Genomic DNA, 27107 nt, shown 5'->3' on the forward strand with positions numbered 1-27107 from the left:
GGTCCGGACTCCTCTGCTTACACTCGACAAGCATTCCGCTCCCGCTCCCCGTTCTTGCTTACGGTGTACCAGAGGCTTTGCATATATTCTCTTTATGCCTTGCGACAACCGAGTCGGGTAGTAGTGGCCCAGTTTTACAGTTGAGCTGGACTGAGAGTTTCTCGTGCAAGGTCTCAAATACTGTCAAGAGATGGAGACTGGAATGGAGCCCTGCTCTTTTGGCCACAGCTGGCGGCCTCCCATGGGGTCCTCTTATAAAACGAGCTACTGCCCAGTGGTCTGCAAACATGCTCTCTCACCATCTCCCCATCGCCCCCTACGCATTCCTCATTCCCACTGCACATCAAGGTGCCGTCAGAAACATTTCATTACATGTTTAAGCAGTTGAAAGGATGTAATTTCCAGCAATTATAAATATTGACACAAGTAAAACATAACCAATGGAATCTAAATACCACGGCAATTTGAAACCCACCATATCTAGTTTTTAAAAAAAGAAAGCTCTCCTTTAAGAATTAGTTTACATCACTCCTTTCTCTCCTTGAACTCATATCTCCACACGTACTGTTTTTCATGATGCAAAATCTTACCCATCACCCTATCATATCAATGGAAATTAATTTCTATTTTCTAATAGGCTTTTAAAAATTCATTAATACTAGTAGTACACAACTGATCCAAATCACGAACTAATATTTATTAAATATAAAAAGTAACATAGTATTGGAAATTTCTCTCTTAAAGACGTGAATGGGCTTTCCTCTTCTTCTCCCCAATTAGCTCAATTAGTATCCACAGATAACGCTTTTTAGTGGAATAGACAAAGTTCAACATTGAGTCTGTCCATGAAAAATTAATCAATAGTCAATCTAAGAAAGAAATGGAGAATTCTATTTGAGCCAACCTGAGGATTATAACCCAGGGGACAGTCTTTCAGAAAGCTCTGAGGATTGTTCCGCCCAAAGCACAATTACGTAAGTTTTCAAGACAAAAGGTTATATTGTACATCAAAGTAACATACTGACAGTCTACACAGTCCAGCAAGGTGAGTAGTGGGTCATCGTGACCCCTTACAGGATTAAGAAAGAAACGTTATCCCCTGAGGAGTTACCTTGCTGACACCAAGAGAAAATTGCTGTTTGGGGGGGGGGGGCTTGTTTTTTTTGTGTTTTTTGGTGAGCAGGCATTTCTGTGTCTTCTAAGGGGATCTAGCTAATGTATAATGCACATGCACAATGCACACTAAAAAGGGGTAGTAGTGGTAGAAACCGACAGAGAGAAAATTTTGTTTAAAAAAGATTCTTGTCCTGTCTTAAAAATAATTTTATTTCATCAAACCTCTTTTTTTAATCTCTTTTTTTTTAAAGCTGTAAGTGCTGAAAAACCTTATTCGTGTAAGTAACTGGAACTGGAAGTTTTGTTAAAAGTGACCCTCAATTCTTGCCTAGTTGTATGTCAAGAATTACACAGTAATCTATCACTAAAATTGGTTTCTAATCATCCATTAGAATCTCTTGAAATTCTGTTATAAGCAAAACCCTGCAAACCATCTGACTTTCAAAAGGATTTGTCATCCCATCAAGATTCATTCAATCTCTCAGTAACTATACATAGTTTCAAGTTCCCTGTGTTGGTTGGTTTGGAAATGTTTCCACCATGGGGCAGTGCTAAGATTTGAGACGTCTAAGAGGTATCAAATACAGTATTTATGGAAGCCGAGTACCTGGCAATATCCTCTCCACTTGAGAATAGGCTGGATTTAGTGTCTCAGAGTGACTAGAACCTGGAAACGTAAAATTAGGAACTTATAGCAGAAACCCCGGCAGACACTGCCTTAGCCAAGAGATCAAGGTTAACAACAGCAGTAATGTCGTGAGGAGATGGCACACCCCTGACAGGATGTATTGGGAAGGGCACTTCACGTCTGTGGTGTTCAAACACTCACGCTCAGTCCCATCATGAGAAAAACATCAGACAATCCCAAATTGAGGGATATTTTACCAAACAGCTAACCAGTACGCCTCAAAAATGTCAGGGTTCTGAAAAATAAGGGGAGATGGAGAGACTCACAGACCAGAGGAGACTAAGGATGACCAAATGTTTTGAGTATAAATAATGGGGGATGGGAGCGGGGGTGGTGAAAGCTATGACACAGTTTTTGTATGTTAAGATTTTTAAAAAATGTTTAACTCTTTGAAAGACATAAGTAGTCCACATTTCAGCAGACCTTTATTAATGATCCTACTGTAGTCTCACAACTATTTCCCACTTTTGTTTATTTGAGCATTGTTCCCTATACCAGGCCAGGCTTATGCTGTTCCCACACTTGCCCCTGTGGGATCCCCTGCGAAGAGCCAGTTTCTTTAGTAAAATAGTCTCCCTTCACTAAAGCATCACAGCATGAAATGACAGGCTTCGGCACATGTGTGTCATGGTGACCCAGACGTGTTGGGGTCCTGCCCGCCATTAGTTCCACAACACTGGTTTCTGCTACTTGCTGTATGGACTTCTCACCTTTGGCCCCATTCCTTTCTCATATACAGGACCACCAACTTCTGACCAGTTCTGTAGCCCACCCCACTCCTCCCATGGCTGATCCTCCGACCTGGGCTCTTTTGTGCATCCTGTGAGGGGCTGTATTTAAGGACAGCTGGTAGTTGGTGATCACTGAAGATGATTGATCACTACCCAGAAATAGGCCTTACTGAAAAATCACACACATTATTATGTTATAGTTAAATATATTTAGATCCTCAAACCTTTAGGAGATATAAAAAGAGCTACATAGAAATAAGCATAAATCATAACAATGGAAATAATAACATTAAGGGCTGCCGTGATGGTCTAAAGGTCAGCATCCCTATGAGGTAAGCATTGTTATCCTCATTTTGTAGTTGAGGAAATTCGGGCTCAAAGAGGTTAATTTCTCACAGTCACACAAGCAGTAGGTGGTAGCATTCAATTTCCGTTCTGACCGCAAAGCCCAAACCTCATACCCATTCTGCTATGCCTTCTCCTTTGAATTCAAAAACTCCTAAGAGTTCTAGATTTTTTATACCTTATACTAACCAGGAATAATTTTAAATATTCAGTTTCCCTCTCTTCACTCTGTTTCTAAAGGAAAATACACATCCTGTGAGTTAAGTATTATCCAAATATCAATTCCTCATGTTCAACGTCTCCTCAGTGTGACTAAGGAACATTTCCTTGGGTGTTATCCATCAGACACTCCTTGCCAGCCAGCTCGCTGTCTCAGTTCTGATACCCAGTCAGAGCTGTAATCTTCCTCAAAGTCCCTGTGAGAAAACAATCTGGATATTAAGCCTCCATTTAAGGAGTACAGTTAATATCTGTCGATGGGTTCAAAGCAGTACATCACCGTAACAATACCGACATTTTTGAAAACTGAGCTCCGTAAGGCAACTGAACAGAGGGAAAAAAATGGTTAGCCTTCCAAAGGATCACTTCTTTCACTGTTTCTACAACTTTTTCAATATAAAAATCTGGTATATTAAAAAATAAGTCCAAGCTAAATGATTATAAACACATGGCTCAGTCAGGAATTCTGTGATAATACCATAACACATTACCCATGCCAGACAAAAGATCAAGATATAAGTATTCATTAATGATGTAAAGTAATATAGCCAGCTCCTGCTAAACCAGAAATGATTAAAGTACAATTTTTTTTTTTTTTTTTTTGCGGTACACGGGCCTCTCACTGTTGTGGCCTCTCCCGTTGCGGGGCACAGGCTCCGGACGCGCAGGCTCAGTAGCCATGGCTCACGGGCCCAGCCGCTCCGCGGCATGTGGGATCTTCCCGGACCGGGGCACGAACCCGCATCCCCTGCATCGGCAGGCGGACTCTCAACCACTGCGCCACCAGGGAAGCCCTAAAGTACAATTTAAATGACATGCACGCACACGCTATCTGGGTATACCACTTACGTATCCTCCTCATCCAGTCCAGGTTCAAGTCTCTCTGGATCCAAAATGACAGAATCATGACTTCCATCAACATCATCTGATGCTTCTGTTTCCTCATACAGGGGGCCTTTCAAGAACCCTTCTGCACCTTCAGAGGAATGTTAACAGAAATTATGCCAAGTTAAGCAGTTTTTACTTATTTCGTTCATGTTGCACTAAATTCCTCCAAAGGCTTGTGTGCTAATTGAGGGCAATGCCATGCTCTGTATTTTTCTGTAGTGTCTCCCTGCATTACTCAGCATGATTCTGGCATAAAACAGGCCCAGTAAGCACCAGTATGGGTATTAAATTTTTAAACAGCACTTTCTTCAAAACTCAGAAAATTATAATTAAAACCCTCAAATATATGAACCCATATTAAAGCATTAAAAGTTGTCTTTGGACAGCTAGGTAACAGTTCATTTTTTCTCCTTTGAGCTCTCCCCTCCCCCTAAGTTTTCCCAATGGAGGGGAATAAAATTAGGGAATTAAGACCAAATGCATGCTTTTAAATTTTTTTCCAGATAGTAACTGCTTTCAGATTTTTGCTTACAAAACGATAACCTAACATGAAAATGTGGGTTCAATCTTTATAAAAATCCTTTCACAATAGAGCTATGATATATATATATATATATTTTATGATATATTTTTAAAATAGTGACTTTCCTGAAATGACAACATCTTCATCAATGGACCAGAAACAAAATCCAGGATCTATAATTGCTAAAACAAAAGTCATAATCATTAACCTTCCTTAACACCTGCCTCCCAATGCACCCACCTCTCCTAAGGACACATAACTGTCTGCACACAGCTCTATCAGACACGTGGTACATAGCTCTACAATGCTCTGCTTGTGTGTTGGTCTCCCAAATAACCAACTCTTTCAAGGAAGGAATTATGTTTTATTCTTTTTTTAAAATCTTAACCTAGTACATGTTAGGCACTCAATAAATACCGATCAAATCAACAAATACACTAAATCTGCTACAATACATACAGTCAAGGCTTGCCACACCATGGCATAATTTATCTCTCCTTGGCATAATTTATCTTAGATCTTAAACCAAGCAAGACGGCTTTAGTAATTGAATTATCAAAATTAAACACACGTGCACTCACACATACACACCCTTATTTCAGTCCTTTGGCCCAGATTCCTAAGGATAGTATCTTAAAAATTTATGTTGTATAATTTTAGTGAAAATGTCTGTAGAAATGATAAAAAAAGTCAAATCCTAATTGTTCATCTTTTTTTGTGTGTTCTACTCAATATAACAGAATCCAAGTACAGAGCCAAAGAAACCTTGAAGTTCCTCAGCGTTTACTAGGATAAAGTCTGAGCTACAGAGTCCCTAAAGCAGGGGTGTATTTGCACGGTAAAAATGGGCCACACTTCAAAGTGATCACGTGATTATTAAAAAATAAGCAAACAAATGGGCAAACAGAAGGAATGAAGCTCTATGGGAAATTTTAATTACGGCTTCAGACTGGCTAGAAAAGATTCAAGAAAACCTAAAACTACAATGCTATTAAATATTTCATAACTTTAAGATCAAAGGGTTTCTGGGAGGAGGGAACAGGGAGTTATTATCTAATGGATACAGTTTCCATTTTGGAAGATGGAGTGTGGTAATGACTATACAATGTGAATGTACTTAATGCTCCTGAACTGTATACTTAAAAACGGTTAAAATGATAAGTTTTATGTTATGTATATTTTACCACAATTTTTTCAAAACAATCAAAGGGTTTCCACAGTTATGTAACAGACATGAATCACCTGGTCTATATATTGTGTATGTTTGAAATGCCAAGCTGAGGTCAGCATGCTTAAGAATGTTCAACAAGGTCTCAGGAGTTTCTTTGAGCCACTGCTTACGGGTATTATTTTCACTGTACTTTATTACAGAACCACCTAGTTGGGAAAAGATAAAAAATTAGTCCCAAATAAAAAAGATTTTCAGCATATATCTTCAGATCATATTTCAAGCAAAGCTAATTATATTTAACTCTCTACCCAGATCTATTTCACTTGCCTGTATGAGCAGCGCTCTGATGTGTGATAACCAAATATTCTTCACAGAGCGACATTAAAAAAAAAAAAAGAAAAAACTCTGGCTCATTAAACACCTATTAGACAACGTTCCATAATAAAATAATAGAATTCAATCTACTAACCTCTAACGTCCTCTGCCGTTAAACTGGAGGTGAGTAAGGATGCATCTTCCAAAGCTGTAAGAGCTGTACTGGATACATTTTTCTCCCACTGTCGCCTGAGAGGACCTGGTGAACTGGCTTTTAAAGTGTAAAGAAGAACTGCTGAGCTTATTCTTTTATTTATTCATCTATATGCACACAAGTATCTCTCTAAAAGAAAAGTATTTCCTTTCTCTTTCAAACTCAGATCTAACAACACTCTTTCAAGTCTAAGTAGTAAAGGGAATGAAAAAGAAATCCAGATGAAAAGGTAAAGCTAATCATTAAAGTGAATTTAAAAAAATGCTATGTATAGGGGCTTCCCTGGTGGCTCCATGGTTAGGAATCCGCCTGCCAGTGCAGGGGACACGGGTTCGAGCCCTGGTCCAGGAAGATCCAACACGCCACGGAGCGGCTAGGCCCGTGAGCCACAGCTACTGAGCCTGCACTCTAGAGCACACGAGCCACAACTACTGAGCCCGCGTGCCTAGAGCCTGTGCTCTGCAACAGGAGAGGCCACAACAATGAGAAGCCCGCACACCACAATGAAGAGTGGCCCCCGCTTGCCACAACTAGAGAAAGCCCGCGTGCAGCAACCAAGACCCAACGTAGCCAAAAATAAATAAATAAAATTTTTTAAAAAATGCTATGTATATACTCACACATTACACAATGTACAAGAATTAAAGGCCCAAGAGGACTTAGGTAGACACTGTGTGCCAGGCTTTTTATGGTAGAGAGCACAACAAGTACTATTTTTTCTGAAGCCTCTTATTAATAAACATGATTTTCTCTTTTTTTATAGGTAAATAAATTATTCCTGTAACACTACTGGATAAACAAACACAAATCTGCCTATCTACTTGCTTATGAAGCCTACGACCTAGTAAGGTGGAAACTGGTATTCCTTGTATATTCCCCAGTTCTCCACTTATACAATGATTAGAATTTGAATAACTTACTTATCTCTTCTCTGTTTACTCTCCTCAGTGCACTTTCAACCGAATTTTTATTAATGCTTTCTAAGTCAGTGTGGCTACACTTTCCACCTGGTTCTTCCCTTTGCTTTAAAAGAAATTAAAAATAAAGATTAAGTAATGCTTGAATTGCTGCAAAAAAAGGTAAACAAGTAGGCAAAGACAGCTATTTTAACTTTAAATATAGATGGATTAAACATCAATAACCACAGAACCCCATCCATGTAAATTAAGTCATATAATCATATATATGTGTATATTAAAAACCATATATATGAACAGACATATGTATAAATATATGTATATTAATAGTCATATACCTTCATAGCCATTAATATCAGTCACTGCAAATGTGAAAAGGATATATAAAAATGACAGAGATATTTGAGAGGTCTTTATAGAGGAAGTGAGCAATGAAAAATTTCTGGGCTCTTCATGCTGGAAATATCAGAATGAAATATTTTATAAAGTTATCATACAGACGGTCCTCGAATTACGATGGTTCGACTTATGATTTTTCGACTTAATGACGGTGTGAAAGTGATACACATTCAGCAGAAACTGTATTTCAAATTTTGAATGTTGCTCTTTTTCCCAGGCTAGTGATATGCCGTATGATACCCTCTCGTGATGCTGTGTAGTGGCAGAGAGCCAAAGCTCCCACTTAGCCACGTGATCACAAGAGTAAACAGCCGATACACTTACAACTATTCTGTATGCAGGCAACCACTGATTTTCACTTTGAATTCAGTACTGAATACACTATATGAGATATTCAACACTTTATTATAAAATAAGCTCTGTGTTAGATGATTTTGTCCAACTGGAGGCTAATGGAAATGTTCTGAGCACATGTAAGGTGGTCTGGGCTAAGCTAGGATGTTTGGTAGGTTAGGTGCATTAAATGCATTTTCAACTGGGGGGATGGGATTTCTATGTCTTGACTGTGGTGCTGGATATATGACTCTATAAAATCACCAAAATTCATCAAACTGCATGCTAAAAATGAGTAAATCTTACTACATATAAATTAGGCCTCAATAAAGCTGGAAATAAACAGATATTACTAACAGATATTACTATGCAAAGAAAAAAGTACAGGGGCAGAATATATTCCATTTGTAGTAACATAATGGGGAATGGTGTTATTTATTTACAACCTAAGGTTCATTCAAAAAATTTACAAGTTTAATTACTAGTACATTCCATAAACAGAATCATTTGTTGTTACTACATCTTTTCCTTTGGGAGTTAAAAGGTTGATTAAAATGATGAAGAAAGAAAAAAATTATCAATAGGACACCAGTTACTGGGTTGGGTGTGGCAAAACTGGGAAGTGGATTTGCTGTTACTATTTATGACTTAACTGTCGCTATCATGTAAAAGGGCACAGCTGCCTGGAGCCAAATGAGACAGACAGGACCTTGAATTCCAGGCTGAAAAATGTCCACTCAATTCGTGGGCTTAATGGGGAGGCACTATAAGTTTCTGAACAGAAAAATGTCAAGATCAACATAGTTATCTACATGTTATTTAGCCATAAAAAGGAAGGAAATTCTGATACAGGCTATACCATGGATGAACCTTGAAAATATTAAGCTAAGCAGAAGAAGCCAGACACAAAGGGACAAATATTGTGTGATTCCACTTACTTGAAATATCTAGAATAGGCAAATTCATAGAGACAGAAAGCAGAATAGAGGTTACCAGGGGCTGAGGTGGAAGGGAGGGTGGGGAGGAATGGGTAGTTATTGTTTAAGGGTTTCTGTTTGGGGTGATGAAAAATTACATTGTGAATGTAATTAATGCCATTAAATTCTTCCAATTCAGCTTAAAAATTGCTGAAGTGATAAATTGTATGTTTTATATATATATATATATTGTACCACACACACAAAACCAACCAAGAGCCAGGCTAAAACAAGACTTTCATGCCTATAAGCAGGGCTAAGTTCACTCACATCTATATTGAAACCACTTGTCATCCATAATTAGAAATGAAAAAACAAATAAATGCTGATCTAAAGTGGCTCGGCTGGCAGTACAAAGAACAGCCGCCAGTTACTTCACAGGCCCAAAGATGAAAAACTCCTGAACCCAGGGACCAGGCAACAGTCTTCCAAATATCTCCCAGCACCTAAAGATGCCAGGTACCCAGTGGACAATTTTAGACATTTAACTTTAAAGCACTTACCACTGTGCTTGCTTCATTTTCCAAAGCTATCCTGATTCTGCTGGGGTCTGCTCAAAGAGAAAAGAGAAGGTAGAGAGAAAACACATAAAGGCTTCTAATGTGATTTGCACAAAGCTTGAGTGACAAAGACAAATGAAGTTTTTAAAGTCAAAGAACCAAAGCACTAGCCCATACAGTGATATCAAGCTTTAATTGCCTAATAATACACCTCAGCTGTTAAAGAGATTATTTCTGCTGTTTTATTCTAATGTTAACGTCTGCAAGTTAAGACATCTCTATTCACTTATGCCAACCCATTTAGGCACCAGGAGGTAAGACACTCTGTATACTCGGAAGGTCATTATCACCTTTAGCATAAGCTTGCTACCCAGTATGCTTTTCCTGACAGCTATTACAGTAGGTGGAATAGGTATCCCTCTCAAGAAATCAGCTACTTATTCCCTGATGAGGGCCCAGCAGCAGTCACGGAGGCAGGATGGCTCCTGCCTGATTTTCCGCTGCCAGAGCCTGGGGTCCTTGTTCCTCATTCATTCAGCATTTTAAACAATTGCTACTGAGCATCTATGATGACGGCACTGAGGATACAACAGTGAGCAAATGAGACACGGTCCCTGCCCTCACACAGCTTTCATTGTTCTGGCCTCACTAGCTACAGACTAGATGTGCTGTGTTCTGGTGCTCACTAGCTACAGCACCACCAGACACGTGCTCCCCGTATGGTGGCTCCTCCGCACTGGCTTACTCCTCTTTTTTTTAGAAATTGTAAAACTACACTTTCCTATCTTGAAACTACACTGTCTTGAAACTGTTCTTAGACTGCTTTTGTTGTTGCTGCTCAGCATTTTAAAACGAATTTCCCACTATCCTGGGATGCGAACAGAAGCTACGAAACAGTACATAAAATAAAACCAACACTAAAACTGCTGAAGCAAAGGTAACTGACTACCTCTTAAGTAACGGAAAAAAATGCTGAATTGTAAGACTGAAGGGTTTATACCACTAAAAGGGTTTACATTCTTACAAAAGTAACATTTAAAATTTAACTTCAAGAAAACAGTATAGTTTAGAAATGTTTCTTTTGAAACTAACATGACATTGTAAATCAACTATACTTCAATAAAAAAGAAATTTAAAAAAATAGAAATATTTCTTTTGTAGTATATAACACTAAGATAACAGGCACTAAATAACGGAGGTTTTACAACATCTCCCTACAGTGGATGACCTACACGTCTTAATTCTTCTCTCTTATCCTGGTCATTGTTGGATTTCTTCAGATGAAAGATGTGTCATTGATGACAAATGAAAAGCAACAAAAAGAGCTTTGAAAAAATTGAGATGACAACTTCCAAAGAGACAATAAATTACATTTGAAATTTGCTCAGGATTGACTATAGATGTATGGAAATTTTGTGCACCTATTATGTGGACAGTTCCAACTTTTAAAAAGACTCCATTTAAAAAATTTTGTTTATAAGATGGTCCTTAGGGATACAATTTCCTATATTATATTTTCATGGTTAGATTCCTAGGTAAGACCACAGACTCCTTCTACCTGATCCATAACAAACTAGAGTAAATATGGTTCTAAAAATGAAACAGAAAACAATCTTTACATCTCTAAAATCTCCAAACTATGTTCTTTTTGATCCCTGGAAAACTAAATGTATAAGATTCGGTATAGAATTATGCCTGAAGGAATAAGAAGCAAATTTTGATTTGAGGAGTATCTGGAAATCATCTCTAATAACTTGAAAATTGTATTTTTCCTTTTTGTTATACTGTATTTTAAAAGAACACAAAAAATAAGCTTTTCAAAATTCTTACCCTTTTTTCTTGGTGTACTAGGCATAGATTTTTTGGTTTCTTCTAATACCTGTTCACCATATTCTGTGATGATCTGAAAGTTTAAAGCAGAGAATTTAAAGATGTGAAAGATGCTTTTCTTTAGATACTGCCATAACATCATTTAATTATCAAGGTTCTTCCCCACAGCAATAAAGTTGAAAAGTAGAAATGCCATTTAAAAGATCCATGTAGGGATTTCCCTGGTGGTCCAGTGGTTAAGACTCCGTGCTTCCACTGCAGGGGGCAAGGGTTCGATCCCTGGTCAGGGAACTAAGATCCCGCATGCCACAAGGCACAGCCAGAAGAATAAATAAATAATAAATAATAAATAAATAAATAAAAGATCCACGTAATTTAAACAAACAGACATTTATATACGTCCAAAAAGATCTGGAAGGATAATGCAAACAATATCCATGATTATATTTGGGGAATAGCATCGTGGAAAGAAGAGGAAGGAAAGGACATTTCAACTTTTTACTTTTTTTATATACGTCTGCATTATTTGAATTTTTACAGGCATGTATAACATGTAATTGTGTTTAGAAGATAACAAACACTGGGAAAACTGTTCACAGTCAATCTCACATGTACCATACCTCTGGGGGTAGGCATTTCTGGATGAGCCGAGCTAAAGAGCCTCTGGAGAGAAGAGTTGTGGCTGAAGGGCGATGTGAGGGATTCTTTTTAAACATCTGCTTGATCAGATGCTGAAGCTCATAGGAATAATGGGATGGCAGGGGGCTCATGGACCCCTGACAAATTTTGAGGATAAGACTTTTCCAACTATTTGCCTGAAACTGAAAAGCAAAACTGAACTGTAAAAGCAGATACAAGGAAAGAGAACAGAAATAAGTAAATACCAGCTGAACTGAATTTATATGAATTATTTTAATTTTAGAAATTCTTCTCCCTAGAGGTGTTTTTAAGGTGCTGTTCTCTAATCTTTTTTTTTACTAATCATACTTTTTTTCTTTGTATTTCAAAAAAATTATTTTATTGAAGTACAGTTGATTTACACTGTGTTAATTTCTGCTGTACAGCAAAGTGATTCAGTTATACATCTATATACGTTCTTTTTCATATTCTTTTCCATTATGGTTTAATCACAGGATATTGAACATAGTTCCCTGTGCTCTACGGTAGGACCTTATTGTTTATCCAAACAGTTTGCATCTGCTAGTCCCAAACTCCCACCCCACCTCCCAACCGGTACTATTCTAAAAATCTTATGGTTGTTCAGGAGAAAGGTAAACATAAATAGTAAAAGATGTTCCCATCTGGAGGAAGTCTTACCATCAGTGCCTGTTTTGGGTACTTTATTACTCAAATCAACGTTTTCACAGATACACATTTTTAATATATTTTAAAAATCAAAGTAATACATACATATGGCTTTTTAAAAAGTCAGATGATATTAAGGCTTATAATAAGTGTAATGTTTCTTTGCTTCTCTCCTCCTCAAAAATCCCCAGGCCTGGGCTTCCCTGGTGGCGCAGTGGTTGAGAGTCTGCCTGCCAATGCAGGGGACACAGGTTCGAGCCCTGGTCTGGGAAGATCCCACATGCCGCGGAGCAACTAGGCCCGTGAGCCACAACTACTGAGCCTGCGCGTCTGGAGCTTGTGCTCCACAACAAGAGAGGCCGCGACAGTGAGAAGCCCGTGCACCGCGATGAAGAGTGGCCCCCGCTCATCGCAACTAGAGAAAGCCCACGCACAGAAACGAAGACCCAACACAGCCAAAAATAAATAAAATTTAAAAAATAAAAAAAAAATTTAAAATCCCCAGGCCTGCTCCCTGACAAAATGCACTTTAGACTTTTCCTATTTTAAACTCCTGCTGCAAAATCCTTTTTACCTTCCATGTCATCAAAGTAGTTATCACCGTTTGACAAGTAATAGAGTGGGATATAAAATGTCATACCAGAATAACATTTAAAGTTTTCATTGTATAATAAACATACTGCGGGGGCTTCCCTGGTGGCATAGTGGTTAAGAATCCACCTGCCAATGCAGGGGACACGGGTTCGAGCCCTGGTCCTGGAAGATCCCACATGCCGCGGAGCAACTAGGCCAGTGCGCCACAACTACTGAGCCTGTGCTCTAGAGCCCACAAGCCACAACTACGGAAGCCCGCATGCCTAGAGCCTGTGCTCTGCAACAGGAGAAGCCACCACAATGAGAAGCCCACGCACCGCAGTGAAGAGTAGCCCCTGCTCGCCGCAACTAGAGAAAGCCCACACGTAGCAATGAGGACCCAATGCAGCCAAAAATAAATAAATTTATAAAAAATAAAAAAATAAACACACTGCAATTAACATTAGGTGCAAGCCTCAGTAATACTTAATATAAGAACATGATGGCATTCTGCCTTGGAGGTACATTACCCTATTAATACATACAAGTGAAGATATGAAAAAGGAAAAGTCAACATGTAATAAAGGAAAAAAACATATAACAAAGGAAAAATTCAGGTAATGAAAAATAAGACTGAATCTGCTTTGCCTCAGGCTTTTTTTTTTACTTATACCAGGTGTAGTTTATTGATATAATCAATAGGATTATGAAACTTCCCCTATAACAACCAGAATTTAAATTTACATTAAGAGGTTTGATAATCAAACAACAGTGAAGCTATGTTAATATATTGTTACGGAAAAATTATCCATGACATTTGTTAAAAATGATAAGGCAGATTTTATTCAGGACCATTGTAACAGATACAGGCTCCACTGCGATAGAATCTTGCAGAGGGTTAGAGAGATTGGGCCTTTTTAAAGGCAAACACAGCATGGGCAAGTGGGAATTTATATCTAATGAACAGGGTAGATACCACCGGATGGAAAATTACTAACAGGAAACATCCAGGCAAAAGGGGGACTCTGGCAGAAACTAACACACCATTGCAAAGCAACTACACTCCAACAAAGATGTAAAAAAAAAAAAAAAAGAATAGCACTCCACACACACACACACACACACACACACACACAAAGGGGGGGACTCTGGCTAAACCAATCTAACAGGATTCTTGCTGAAGGCAGACCAGAGGGGTCAGACGTCAGCTGGGGAACTGCGGAGGATGAGGAACCTGACCAGATATCAAGGGCAATTGGACACTGAGGGTGGAGGGTTCTTGCTCAACTTACCAGGGTTCTTGATAAAACTGGACTTTGCAAGGGAATGCACACATGGGTCTAGGAGAAGATTCAGAAGCCAGATGAAAATTTGGCTAAGCAAAGAATTTTTTTCAACTTGAGCCATTTTTAAAACAATTACTCATTTACTATTAATTACTGTATGCTAAAAACAACACAAACCGAAGATCATGTATGTACACTTGAAAATATGAAGCTAAAGGGGTGATGCAAGCTAATGCGGTGGACAACAGACCTAAATTTTTATCCATATGTCTGAACTGAAAATGTTGTTTATTTGATACTCCCTTAAAACAACTTGCAATATTATTTTTTTGAAAAAGTTAAAAGGTTGCTTTGATTATAAACACACAAATATACACAGTTCTAGAGAAGCAGACTATAGTTAAAATTTACACTGAAGTGAGACATGTTTGCCATATATCTACCAGCTGTCTGAACTGGGGCACACTTCTTGACTTCTCAAAGTATCTCCATCTGCAATTAGGGGTAATAATCTTATTCCCAAATGCCTCAGGCTTTCTAACCATTATATTGAATTTCAGCGTTTCCTAAAGGTTTGAGAACTACTTTTGCCTTTTTATTATTATTACTATTTTTTGCAGTACACGGGCCTCTCACTGTTGTGGCCTCTCGCCTTGTGGAGCACAGGTTCTGGACGCGCAGGCTCAGCGGCCATGGCTCACGGGCCCAGCCACTCTGTGGCATGTGGGATCTGCCCGGACCGGGGCACGAACCCGCGTCCCCCGCATCGGCAGGCGGACTCTCAACCACTGCGCCACCAGGGAAGCCCTACTTTTGCCTTTTTAAAGCAGACAACAGAGCAGACAGTGCCAAATATAAACTTTTACTACTTATTCTTGCTAGAAAAAATAAGAACATGTATATGAATGTTTATGAAAAGGACAAAATTAGGGAAATAAAGAATATAATCCTAATTAAGATACTGAAATTTAAAAAATAATTTTATTTGTACACAACAGTGGTTCTCCACTTGGGCTACACATTACAATCATCTATTTTAAAACCACTAACGTCCCAGGAACTAACACAGTGTTGTAGTCAATTATACTTCAAAAACAAACAAACTCATAGAAAAAGAGATCAGATTTGTAGTTACCAGAGGCCGGGGGTGGGGGAAAGAGGAATTGGATGAAGGTGGTCAAAAGGTATCCATATGAGATGATGGCTGCTCACTAAACTTATTATGATAATCATTTCATGGTGCACCTAAGTCAAATCATCACACTGTACACCTTAAATGTATACACTGCTATATGCCAATTATATCTCCGTAAAACTGGAAAGAAAAAAAATTTTTAATGCCCCCAAATTAAATGTAAAAGCGAAAACAAAATACACTAATGTCCAGGACACCCGAGATTTTAATTCAATTAGTCTGGCCTGGGCCTAGGCGTCAGCATTTTTCAAGTTTCTCACATTGTTCTAATTATGCAGCTGGTATTATAAGCCACTTATATACAAGGAAGCTGACCTCTCAGTAACAGTGCACACCTTGTGGAGAAAAGGGAACCTTCTTGCACTGTTGGTGGGAATGTAAATTGATACAGCCACTATGGAGAACAGTATGGAGGTTCCTTAAAAAACTAAAAATAGAACTACCATACGACCCAGCAATCCCACTCCTGGGCATATACCCTGAGAAAACCATAATTCAAAAAGAGTCATGTACCACAATGTTCACTGCAGCTCTATTTACAATAGCCAGGACATGGAAGCAACCTAAGTGTCCATCAACAGATGAATGGATAAAGAAAATGTGGCACATATATACAATGGAATATTACTCAGCCATAAAAAGAAACGAAATTGAGTTATTTGTAGTGAGGTGGATGGACTTAGAGTCTGTCATACAGAGTGAAGTAAGTCAGAAAGAGAAAAACAAATATCGTATGCTAACACATATATATGGAATCTTAAAAAAAAAAAAAAGGTCATGAAGAACCTAGGGGCAAGATGGGAATAAAGACACAGACCTACTAGAGAATGGACTTGAGGATATGGGGAGGGGGAAGGGTGAGCTGTGACAAAGTGAGAGAGTAGCATTGACATATATACACTACCAAATGTAAGGTAGATAGCTAGTGGGAAGCAGCCACATAGCACAGGGAGATCAGCTCGGTGCTTCGTGACCACCCAGAGGGGTGGGATAGGGAGGGTGGGAGGGAGGGAGACACAAGAGGGAAGAGATATGGGGACATAGGTATATGTATAACTGACTCACTTTGTTATAAAGCAGAAACTAACACACCATTGTAAAGCAATTATACTCCAATAAAGATGTTTAAAAAAAAAGAAGTGCAAACCTTCCATTTGAGTTACTTTCATCTAGTGGTGAAGAAGGAAAGAAGGATGTTCTTAATTACTCACTCTCATGAGCTCTACATGTTCTCAAGCACCTCTGTGAAAATGCTTGCTAGAGCCAAGTTCAAATCTGTGCCCAAAGAACAGAATTTATTTCTATGCAAAGCTAACACTTAATAGGGATCAGCACTACTTATTAATTCTGTGCAATAAACAACTGCAAACAAGCAGGGCAAGTGAGTTAACTTCTTTTTATGTTAAATTATTTTTTAAATATCTTTAAAAAATATATAATATAGAGCAAAGTCTATTTTCTCATGGTATTTCAGTTAGAGAAGAAACTGGAAGAAGTGAAATCTAACTGATAACAAGGAAAGTACAAACATGGTGCAGCCACTCTGGAAAACAGTTGGGCAGTTCTGCAAAAAGCCAAACATGCAGTTACCATGTGACCCAGCGATTCCACTCCTCTGTGTATACCCCAAAAATTGAAAACAGGGATTCTAATAGATACTTGTACACCCACGCTCACAGCAGCATTATTCACAATAACCAAAAGGTGGAAACAACCCAAATGTCCATCAACAGATGAATGGATAAACAAAATGTGGTATAAACATAGAATGGAATATCATTAAGTCATAAAAAAGGAATGAAATTCAGACATATGCTACAACATGGATGAACGTTGAAAACATTATGCTATGTGAAATAAGCCAGACACAAAAGGAAAAATATGGTATAATTTTACTTATACAAAATAACTAGAATATGCAAATTCACAAAGATAGAAAGGGAGGGAGGGAGGGAAGCAGGGAGGGAGGGAAGCAGGGAGGGAGGGAAGGAAGGAGGGAGGCAAGCTAAATATAGTACTATAAATAATAAATCATGGAAATTTCCTATTAGTATATACTACAAAAGTAGCTCAAAGCAAAGATGACAGCAACTGGAAACATGAAAATCTTATAATGAACTCATCCTAAGGAAGCAAACCACCAACTGAAATCTGGCACATTACTTAGGACTTAGCCCGATACAACCAGAGGCTGCCTTTCCCATTTTGCATGCCATACTTACTGGATGCTTAAGGGTACAGAGTTCATAGAGAATGCATCCCAAGGACCAGATGTCACTGGAAGCATAAAGAAGCAATGTAATGATGAGTGGGTTATGAGTTATCATATGAAACTGTGTATATGTTGTAATACAAAAAATAAAAAATTACTCTACCTTTAATAAGAACAGACATTGCAGGTACTTCTTAGCTATTGAAATAAAATATACAGCAATTTTGGTCTAACACTTAGATACTTACTAACAGTAATGTTCACAATAAAACTGACTGCTCCCCAACCCCTGCCCCTCCAAATCTGGGTTGTTCAGGTATCAGTTCAGTAGTATCAATACTTGGTGCAAGAGGAATATCCATGGACTCAGATTATCATAGTTGGCAGAAGGGCTTTAGAAGTCATCCAGTGCAGCTTCCACCCAGACTGCCTGCATCACAGCTGGCTGTTGGTCACACATCCTGATGGACAGCTCTCTGTGCCCCCAGTGGCTGGCTCTAAGGGACAGCCTTCTTATTCTTCCACAAAAGAGCTCTTCAAAGCTCAGCAAAGAGTTCTATAGTTTGCCCTATACGCCCACCCTTCTTCAAACTAAGCACCTCCACTTTCCTCCAGAGTTCTCACCACCTAGTTGTCATCCCCCAGACTTTTTCTAGATGATATTCTTTTCATTTTAACTAAGGTTTTTTTTTTTATCAACTATTTCCCCCAACTTTTAATTTTCTAAAGTTTGAAACCTACAGGAAAGTTGTAAATGCCCACATGCTCCTTCCTAGGTTTCTCAGCCATTAGCATTTGCCACGTTTGCCTGCTTTTCCTCTCTTCCTTCTAGATCTGAGCCTCTTGAAAGAAAAGCTGCAGGCATCAAACACTTCACCCCTAAACACATCAACATGTATCTCCTAAGAGCAAGGACACTCTCCCTCATGAACACAACACCATTATCACATCCAAGAAATTTAACCTTAATTCAATATTATTATCTAATATTTTGTCCAAACTCAGATATCCCCAGTTGTCCCAGGAAGTCCCTTCATAGCTGTTTTGTCTCCAATTCAGTCAGTTTTACTCTTAAAGGAGTCTATTTATTATGGATTATCATATCCTTTTCAGAAAACAACTTGGCAGATGGTAACAAGAACCTGTGGGTGTTTCTCTTTCTAGGAATTCATGCCAAGAATGTGATAGACAACAATGACATATTTATGCACAAAAGGCATATTAATCACGGCACTGTTTAGGATACTGAAAATTGGGAATATATCATAAGGCCAATAACAGAGGAATGTGAAATAAATTTTGGAAGACCCATGTATTAAAATATTATGCAACCATTAACAATAATTATGCAGAGTTTTAATATGGGATAAAGTGAATATGATATAAAGTGAAAAAAGCAGGATACTAAATTGTATATAGAGTATATAAACAAAGTTTAGGGGAAAAAGAGAATGGATGGGGGAAAAATCCCAAAATGTTGTCAGTAGTTGTGTAAAAGTGGGTGATCACCATTTCCTTTCTTGTATATCTCTACATTTCCAATCCTTCCCCTGCCCACCCACTCCATCAATGGGCACATATTACTTATATTCAGAAAAAAATTATGCTTTAAATCATAAGGACTTCATACTATCTTCTGATAATCAATGAACCTATCAGTCAAGTGCTTATTATCTAGTCCTGTAAATGTCAACTCAATGACATAATCCAGTGGTTCCCAAATTTTGCCGCATATGGGACTCACTTAGTGATCCTGGAAAATTACTGATGCCTGCTGCCCACCCCCAGACATTTGGATTTAACCGATATGGCTACAACCTGCGCTTTGGGATTTTTTAAGTCGGGAGCAGCAAAGTTTGAGAAACAGTAATATAATGCATACTGTTCCCAGAAATGACTAACCTTTCTTTCAGCATTTACATGTAGCTCCTCTCAGCTCTGATTAAAACAGTGGGAAAATTATGACTTTCATCTAGAGGCCTAGGAATTTAAATTCTACACTGCTTTCACATATACATTTTTAAAAACCAAACTTCACCTGTAGGCTACAATGCCTGTACCAAACTGTCAGCCCTGCACCAACTACATACATCACTTACCTTTTATTGTTATAAGGCCTGTTTTCCCAAATTTCTGGGGGCACATAATAAGGTGTTCCCACATACGTACAAGCAAATGCCATGGGACTAAAACCAGAAAGAGGCACAGAACGATTACAGAGCGTTTCTCATCATTCTCAATGATGCTTCGACTACTGTCACTACTACAGAAGAGACATACATACCTGGAGAGAAGACGGGCGGATCCAAAATCACCCAATTTTACTTTTCCCTTTTGGGTGAGGAAGATATTCTGCATTGAAAAAGAAGAGCTCAGATTACATCTACCCTCATTCAAATATAAGGCAGAGATATATGTGGAACCTAGAAAAATGGTACAGATGAACCGGTTTGCAGGGCAGAAATAGAGACACAGATGTAGAGAACAAACGTATGGACACCAAGAGGGGAAAGTGGCGGGGTGGGGGAGGTGGTGGGATGAATTGGGAGATTGGGATTGACATGTATGCACTGATATGTATAAAACAGATAACGAATAAGAACCTGCTGTATAAAAAATAAATAAATAAACAAACAAACAAATATAAGGCAGAGAGCGCCGGCAGAAGCTGTCTTTCAAAGCCTGCTGATGGTGGAGATCAAGGGTAGAAATGCTGACAGCCGAGTCCTCGAATGGAACATAAAAAGACAAGATACCCTCTGGACAGCTGCACTTCCCTGCTTGGGAATTCAGGATGACTGATTAGAAATCTAACAGGCAAGCTTCAGATTGTATCGGCAGACCCTGCTCAACTGACCGGAGAACCTGTGTCCCGGTAACTCCAGGTGGCAGGCCCTGGTCTCAACCATTTTCCATCTGAGAACATGTGGTCTTAGGAAACAGTCACTAAGAGAGCTGGAACATATTACCATACACTATTAAAGAGATTTACTGACCTGTTCTCAAGTAGTACCTTATTTGGCTAGCATAAATATCAATATTACATTGAGAAATATTTCTAAACTAGATAAAAATGCCCCAGAAGGAAAGAGAATAACACAGAAAAAACATGGAATGAAATAGTTTTCGATTTTTTTTTTTAGGACCAAAGTGTTTCCACTTACCTTGGACTTGATATCTCTGTGTAACACACGTTTCTTGTGAATGTGATTTACTCCAAGGCACATTTGTGTAAACCAATTAAGTATCTGTAAGGAAAAAAGCATGCAAATCTGCAAGAATGCAATAACGGGTTCATGGCAACCCCAAATCCCAAAGAATCATCTTCAGGCTCTGGCTGACCTGAGTTTTATATAATATAAGTACAGAACTCCTGAAAATTACATAGTTCAACTAAGATTCAGTGTTGCCTGGAGAAATTCAGAAAAGCTGTGAATCAATCCCATATGTGTCATCGTCTTATGTATGATCTAAATAGCAATTTATTTATTTACTTTTTTGGCCATGCCACGCGGCTTGTGGGATCTTAGTTCCCCCAGGGATTGAATCCGGGCCCTTGGCAGTGAAAGCGTGGAGTCCGAACCACTAGACTGCCAGGGAATTCCCAACAATTTATTTTAATAAAAATCCCACTATGGTTTTCTTGTATTTAACCAAATAAAAATATTTTTAAATATACATATAAAAGTAGTTTGCCATTTAGAAATGAATATGCTATAACTTTTTATAGTGTAATCATTACATCAGATTTTCATTCACTTTTTCAGAATATTCATATGTTAACATTAAAAGATTTCATTATATTACCAACAATGCTTTGAAGCCAGGCTGACATGCTACAACGGAACCCATATTCTTAACAATACAACTTCTAGATGAAAAATATTTATATTAATATACTCTCAAAACACGTTATACCATGTATCAAACTAAGCCCCAGTAAAGCTGTTTATTGAAGTATTTTCCTTAGTCAACTCATTCCAATAATATTTAATACACAACTTTCCATTAAAAAGGCAGTAAGTATTTTAAGAGATTATGCTAAACTGTAGAAGGAAAAAGACTAAGAATAGGTGCTCCTGGAAAAAAGAAATGCAGGCTTCATTCTTCAGATGATCTAGAAATACAAAAGAAATCCATCTGCCTTCTAAAATTTCAATGCAAAAAATAAAAATTTTAAATGTCTAGTAGAAAGTATGATAAATAATACAATTTTGAAATTCTTCTAAACATGGAAGTGTTATTCCTTGATATTTTATAAACTTATATCTATTTTACTCCCTAAAAACATCTCAGGCAGCCACATCTCACTAAGCAGCATCATGGATACAGAAATGAGTCATTTCTAACTCGTGTGTCAGGTAATCACAGACAGCAATGCTTTTATTTTAACACATACAAATTTTACGAGAAAAGTTGCTTCCAAACCTTGAGGGAAACTTCTGTAAGTCGGTCTCTTACCATATCTTCAGGAAACAACTTCCCTTTCTGATGTTTAACCTTCTGCATCAGGTCCCCTCCATCACAATACTCCATCACAATATACAGATGTCCTTCAGCTAAAACAAATGTAAGACTCTTTAAGAAAGCCCCAGGGGCTTCCCTGGTGGTCCAGTGGTTAAGAATCCTCCTTCCAATGCAGGGGACGGGGGTTTGATCCCTGGTCGGGGAACTAAGATCCCACATGCCGCAGGGCAACTAAGCCTGCGTGCCACAACTAGAGAGAACCCCACACACCGCGAGGAAGAGCCCACGTGCCGTAATGAAAGATCCTGCATGGCTTAACAAAGATCCCGCCAACCACAACTAAGACCCGACACAGCCAAATAAATTAAAAAAAAACAAAAACATAGCCTCAGTGGCCATGAGTCAAATTCAGAAATGCATGTATTGGGGGAAATTCATATTTACCTTCAAATGATTCCTTAAAGGCAACAATATTGGGGTGTTTCATTTTGGCTAACAGAACAGCCTCCTTCCTAGAATTCTGTGTGTCAGAGAAAAACTAGAAGGAGGTTTAAATAAGCGTAAATGTAATACTTCATAATAAAACTGATAGTAAAATGATATTATAGTAGTTTGTAAGGTATTTCAATGCTAGACACAATTTCATAGCACTGTACTCTGACCCAACTTGAGTTTATCAAACTCCACGAGTAAACGTGCAGATTTTTCAACTATGGCTATATGCATGCTTAAACTGACCTCTTATATCTTTACAAGTATAGAATGTAAACTACTCTTAACATCAACCTAAGTATAACCTGACTTGGAGAGCCAGTATGCCATCAACAATAGTAGCTCCTTAAAGAAAAACTAGGGCTTTCATGTTTTTACTGTCTGCATCACTTTATCAGCCCACTGGTTCAGATGAAAAATATATATACTCGTGTATTACAGCAGCATGGATGGGCAAAGACCATATGCAAAATAAGTTTCCAAAACTGTTTATCCCCTAACTTACTCTATGAGGATAAAATCCTGAACGACTTATCTTATAATTAAAAAACTGCAACTGATTATGTACTAGCCCAAGGGGGTTTAGACCAGCAGCATCACCACCAGCTGGGAACTTGTTAAAAATGCAAATTCGCAGGCTCACCAGGAACTACACAACCAGAAACTCAGGGGTAAGGCTCAGCAATCTGGTTTAACAAGCTCTCCAGGTGATTCTGATGCCCACTAAACGAGGTCAAGATTGCAGTGGGAAAAAAAATACTCACTCTGAGAATTTTATTAAAATGTATTTTTTTTTTAGTTGATCAAAACATTATTAGGCAGCCTCCATGGTATGGCTTCTTTCACCTGACAACTATGTTACATAGTGACAAATACAGTTTGACCTTGAACAAGGTTAGAGGCATTGACTGCACGGGGTTGAAATTCCAAGTACAACTCATAGCTGGCCCTCCATGTATGGAGGAACCCCTCCATTTCCTCGGTTCTGCATCCACGGATTCAACCAACTTCAGATTGCACGGCACTGTAGTATTTACTATTGAAAAAATCTACGTGGACCCACAGCAGTCAAACCTGTGTTGTTCAAGGGTCAACTGTACAGATAAATCAGCACTTTCCTCATCTTACAGGGAAATAAAACCTATAAACTAATCCACAGAATAGGTTCCCTGATACCAAAGGTCAGCATTTTAGGTCTCAGCTCTTCACTGTATGTTGATGTTCCTTTTTTCATTAATATGGCACCCGAGTTGCATTTGGGCAGCTTCCCTACACCCTTAAGTATGCAAAATTGGAAATTATTACAAATTATTCACATTGAGATAAACAGCAATCACCACCCAAACCTTGATTACTTTTGTTAATTACAATATCCTAAGAACCACCTAAGATATATCAAGACCTTGTAAAGCTAATGAATAAACCGAACCACCTAAGATATATCAAGACCTTGTAAAGCTAACAAATAAACCCATTAAATCTTTTGCACAAAGGAGCAATTCCATGTTAAATTTCAAGAACTTGTTTTCCTATACAAATTACATGTACACTTTCAACATGAGCTAATTGCTTTAGCAGTGACCTTGGGAAGCCTTATTTCTTTCATGGCAAACATCTGATTACTGCTCTCCTGCTGAACCAAAAGGGCTCTGCCAAAGGAGCCCTCCCCAATCACTCTCAGGACCGTGTAACTGTCCATGCTGGGCACCGCACAGGGGCTCCACTCCCGCAGTCACCGCTGGCTCTCCCAACCTAGATTCAAAAACAGAAACAACTGAGAATTACTGCAACGCAGAAACAGAGACACAGACATAGAGAACAAACATATGGACACCAAGGGGGGAAGGGGGAGGTGGGATGAATTGGGAGATTGGGATTGACATATACTACACTACTATGTATAAAATAAATAACTAATGAGAACATGCTGTATAGCACAGGGAACTCTACTTAGTGCTCTGTGTGACTTAAATGGGAAGAAAATCCAAAAAAAGAGGGGATATATGTATACGTATAGCTGATTCACTTTGCTGTACAGCAGAAACTAACACAACTCTGCAAAGCAACTATACCCCAATTAAAAAAAAAAAAAGATTCGCCCACAAAAAAAAACAACTGAGAATTAAATTTACTTTCAAAAGGCAGAATTAATTCAAAGTAGCTCTAATCACCATGACAGGATGACTTATTCCTTTATTCATTCAACAGGTGGACACAGGGCATGCGTGCCAGGTTTTATAATCCTGAACAAATCTCTCAACATTCAGCCCCAGCCATCATGCACACTCCAAAGCAGATGGGACCGCAGGCCTCAACAAATGCAGGGTGGTGAGTCTTACAGGGAGAGTCATGCTGGCCCTCGGCAGAGGTATCCTGGGGAGTTAGGAAGATGATATTTAGGCTGAAGCCTGAAGGATAAATGGAAGATATCTAGGCAAAGAGGAGGGACATGATGGAGGCAGAGGGAATCGCATAGTTAACAGCAAAAGAGATTGTTTCAGGTCAAGGACTTGAAAGAGGACTGTAAGGCTAGTAAGGCAGACCTTGTCTCAAGGTCACTGTAAGCAAAGTTCAGGTTGCTGGATTTTATCCTGGGGTAATTCACAGGCTGTCTCTGAAGGGTTTTAACCAAGAGAGCAAATTTACAGCTTAGAAAAATTGCTCATGCTGGCTGCAGAGCAATGGACCAGACAGGGGAAAGAGGAGGAGGGCCGGAGCAGAACTCCTACCACAGAAAAGGCAGGAAAATGATGACACAATGGAACAGGGGGGTGGCAAGGGGGATGAAGACAACGGGAAGGAACATGTAGAAAGAACTGGCAAGATTTTTGGTTACAGATTTATGGGGGACAAGTAGGGAGAAGGGAACAAGGTAGACTCAGGTTTCTGGTGTAAATTGGGCAAATACTGATACCTTTCCCTGAGAAAAAGGAAAGGCATGGTGGTTGTGTGCCTGGTGTTTTTGGTTTGATTTTTCTGGCGGTGACAGTGGGGTGGGTGGGGAAAGGCGTGGGGAAGGGAGACATGTGCTCCTTTGGGGACATGCTGAGTTGGAGGTGCCTGGGAGGAAGAAGACATGTTAAGCAGAGTCCTTGAACTTCAGTCTCCCTTTTATATTTCCTGGATGAAGCAGCTCGCTGGATCTCTTAATACATCGGAAAGAATGAATATAAAGTTCCTAACACTTTACCTGGTAAAGGGGGCCCTGAATAAATGGCAGCTGTTATTATTATTAAACCTTAGAAAGGTGATGCTTTTTTTCATTACAGAAAAAACACTGGAATGAGTTTACTTGATTTTCACAAAACTTACTTGTAGTGTTTTATTTTCATAAAAATCACACCACAAAGATTTATGAGGTCCAGAGAGCATGGCGGGTAAAGCAAAAATTACAAACCAAAACCTACAGTTCTAGCGACCATCTGTACTCCTGTTTACCTAGACTCACCAGGAAACTCTAGAATTTCTCCATGTAACCAAATCAGATGCGTGGTCTTCAGAAACAATTCTTTTCAAGGACAGTAAGGTCTTCCTGGATATGACGTGAAAGAAAAAAGTTCTTTGACGCTATTCTAACTGACCCCTGGCATTACACGATTTGACAAGAAGCCCTAGTTTTCCCATATTTTTATTCTTTTTTACTTCGGGTACTTATTCTGTGAGCGGACAGTAACTGATAAGCAAGAACAACCACTGACTTTTCTTAGCTGAAAATCACATTTGGTCCTTTCCGTCCACGTTTTCCCCTGTTACTCATTACACACCTAAGCTCATTAAAAGACCTGTATATGCTCTGAATATGACAAAAGCGTCGCCTCGCAGGCCTATACCGATCAAAAGCTAATAAAGTGATGTGCAAATGTAAATGTAGTATGCAGCTTAGAAGGTGAGCGCGGTGACCGCACCTCGGGGGAGACCCGATCCTCACTCCCGGAAAAGCCGCTCCGCCTCGCATCCCTGCCCGCGTTACCCCCGCGACCCCCAGGCCCGGGTCCGCGAGCGCCGGAGCGCTGGTCCCGCTCGCCCCCACCCCGCGTGGGCGCCGCCGGCCCAGTGCCCAGCGCCCACCCGTCCCCACCCTCGTTCCGCGGAGGGTGCCTGCCCGGCCGGCCGACTCACCTGCTTCCCCGAGGTCCTGAGCCGGGCGCGTTTCCGGGGGGCGGGCCGGCGGGTCGTCTCTCGGATTGCCGGCGAAGGAAGCTTCCGGGTCGAGCGGGAGGCGCTAGGGGTAGCCGGGCCTACGAAGGGCGCGTTTTCAAAGTGTTGTTCCACGTCGCTCCAGAGCAATGCCAATAATATTGAGGGAAAGTATCCTTCGCGGAACGTAAGTTCTGTCACCAGTTTAAGCTAACAGCCCATGTAGATAAGTTTCATGGGCACAGCACTCAGCTTACCAATTGTGTGAACTCTG

General features: G+C 39.3%; 1 protein-coding gene across 12 annotated transcripts; it reads right to left on the bottom strand.

Annotated features, from left to right (window-relative positions):
• Positions 1 to 20: 20 nt before the first annotated feature.
• Positions 21 to 26902, bottom strand: NEK3 (NIMA related kinase 3). 12 transcript variants are annotated; one of them, XM_029209756.1, is made up of 17 exons: positions 26145 to 26626; positions 24279 to 24448; positions 22649 to 22742; positions 22166 to 22296; positions 20902 to 20985; positions 20022 to 20089; positions 19837 to 19923; positions 17748 to 17802; positions 14337 to 14384; positions 11787 to 11987; positions 11167 to 11239; positions 9340 to 9386; positions 7131 to 7233; positions 6151 to 6267; positions 5753 to 5887; positions 3949 to 4075; positions 21 to 180 (listed from the first exon to the last, which is right to left on the bottom strand). In XM_029209756.1, exons 2-17 carry the CDS (start codon positions 24393 to 24395, stop codon positions 174 to 176), a joined length of 1494 nt encoding a protein of 497 aa, XP_029065589.1. In that variant the 5' UTR covers positions 24396 to 24448; positions 26145 to 26626; the 3' UTR covers positions 21 to 173. The 12 variants fall into 12 exon arrangements, with proteins under 12 accessions (XP_029065589.1, XP_029065585.1, XP_029065584.1 ...); XM_029209752.1 differs by lacking the exons at positions 21 to 180; positions 26145 to 26626 and adding exons at positions 2725 to 3296; positions 26816 to 26902; XM_029209751.1 differs by lacking the exon at positions 21 to 180 and adding an exon at positions 2725 to 3296 and having other exon boundaries at positions 26145 to 26624.
• Between the last annotated feature and the right edge of the window lie 205 nt (positions 26903 to 27107).

Source organism: Monodon monoceros, unplaced genomic scaffold (assembly GCF_005190385.1).
Source record: "Monodon monoceros isolate NGI ecotype Baffin Bay Population unplaced genomic scaffold, NGI_Narwhal_1 Super_Scaffold_8, whole genome shotgun sequence".
NCBI lineage: Eukaryota > Metazoa > Chordata > Mammalia > Artiodactyla > Monodontidae > Monodon > Monodon monoceros.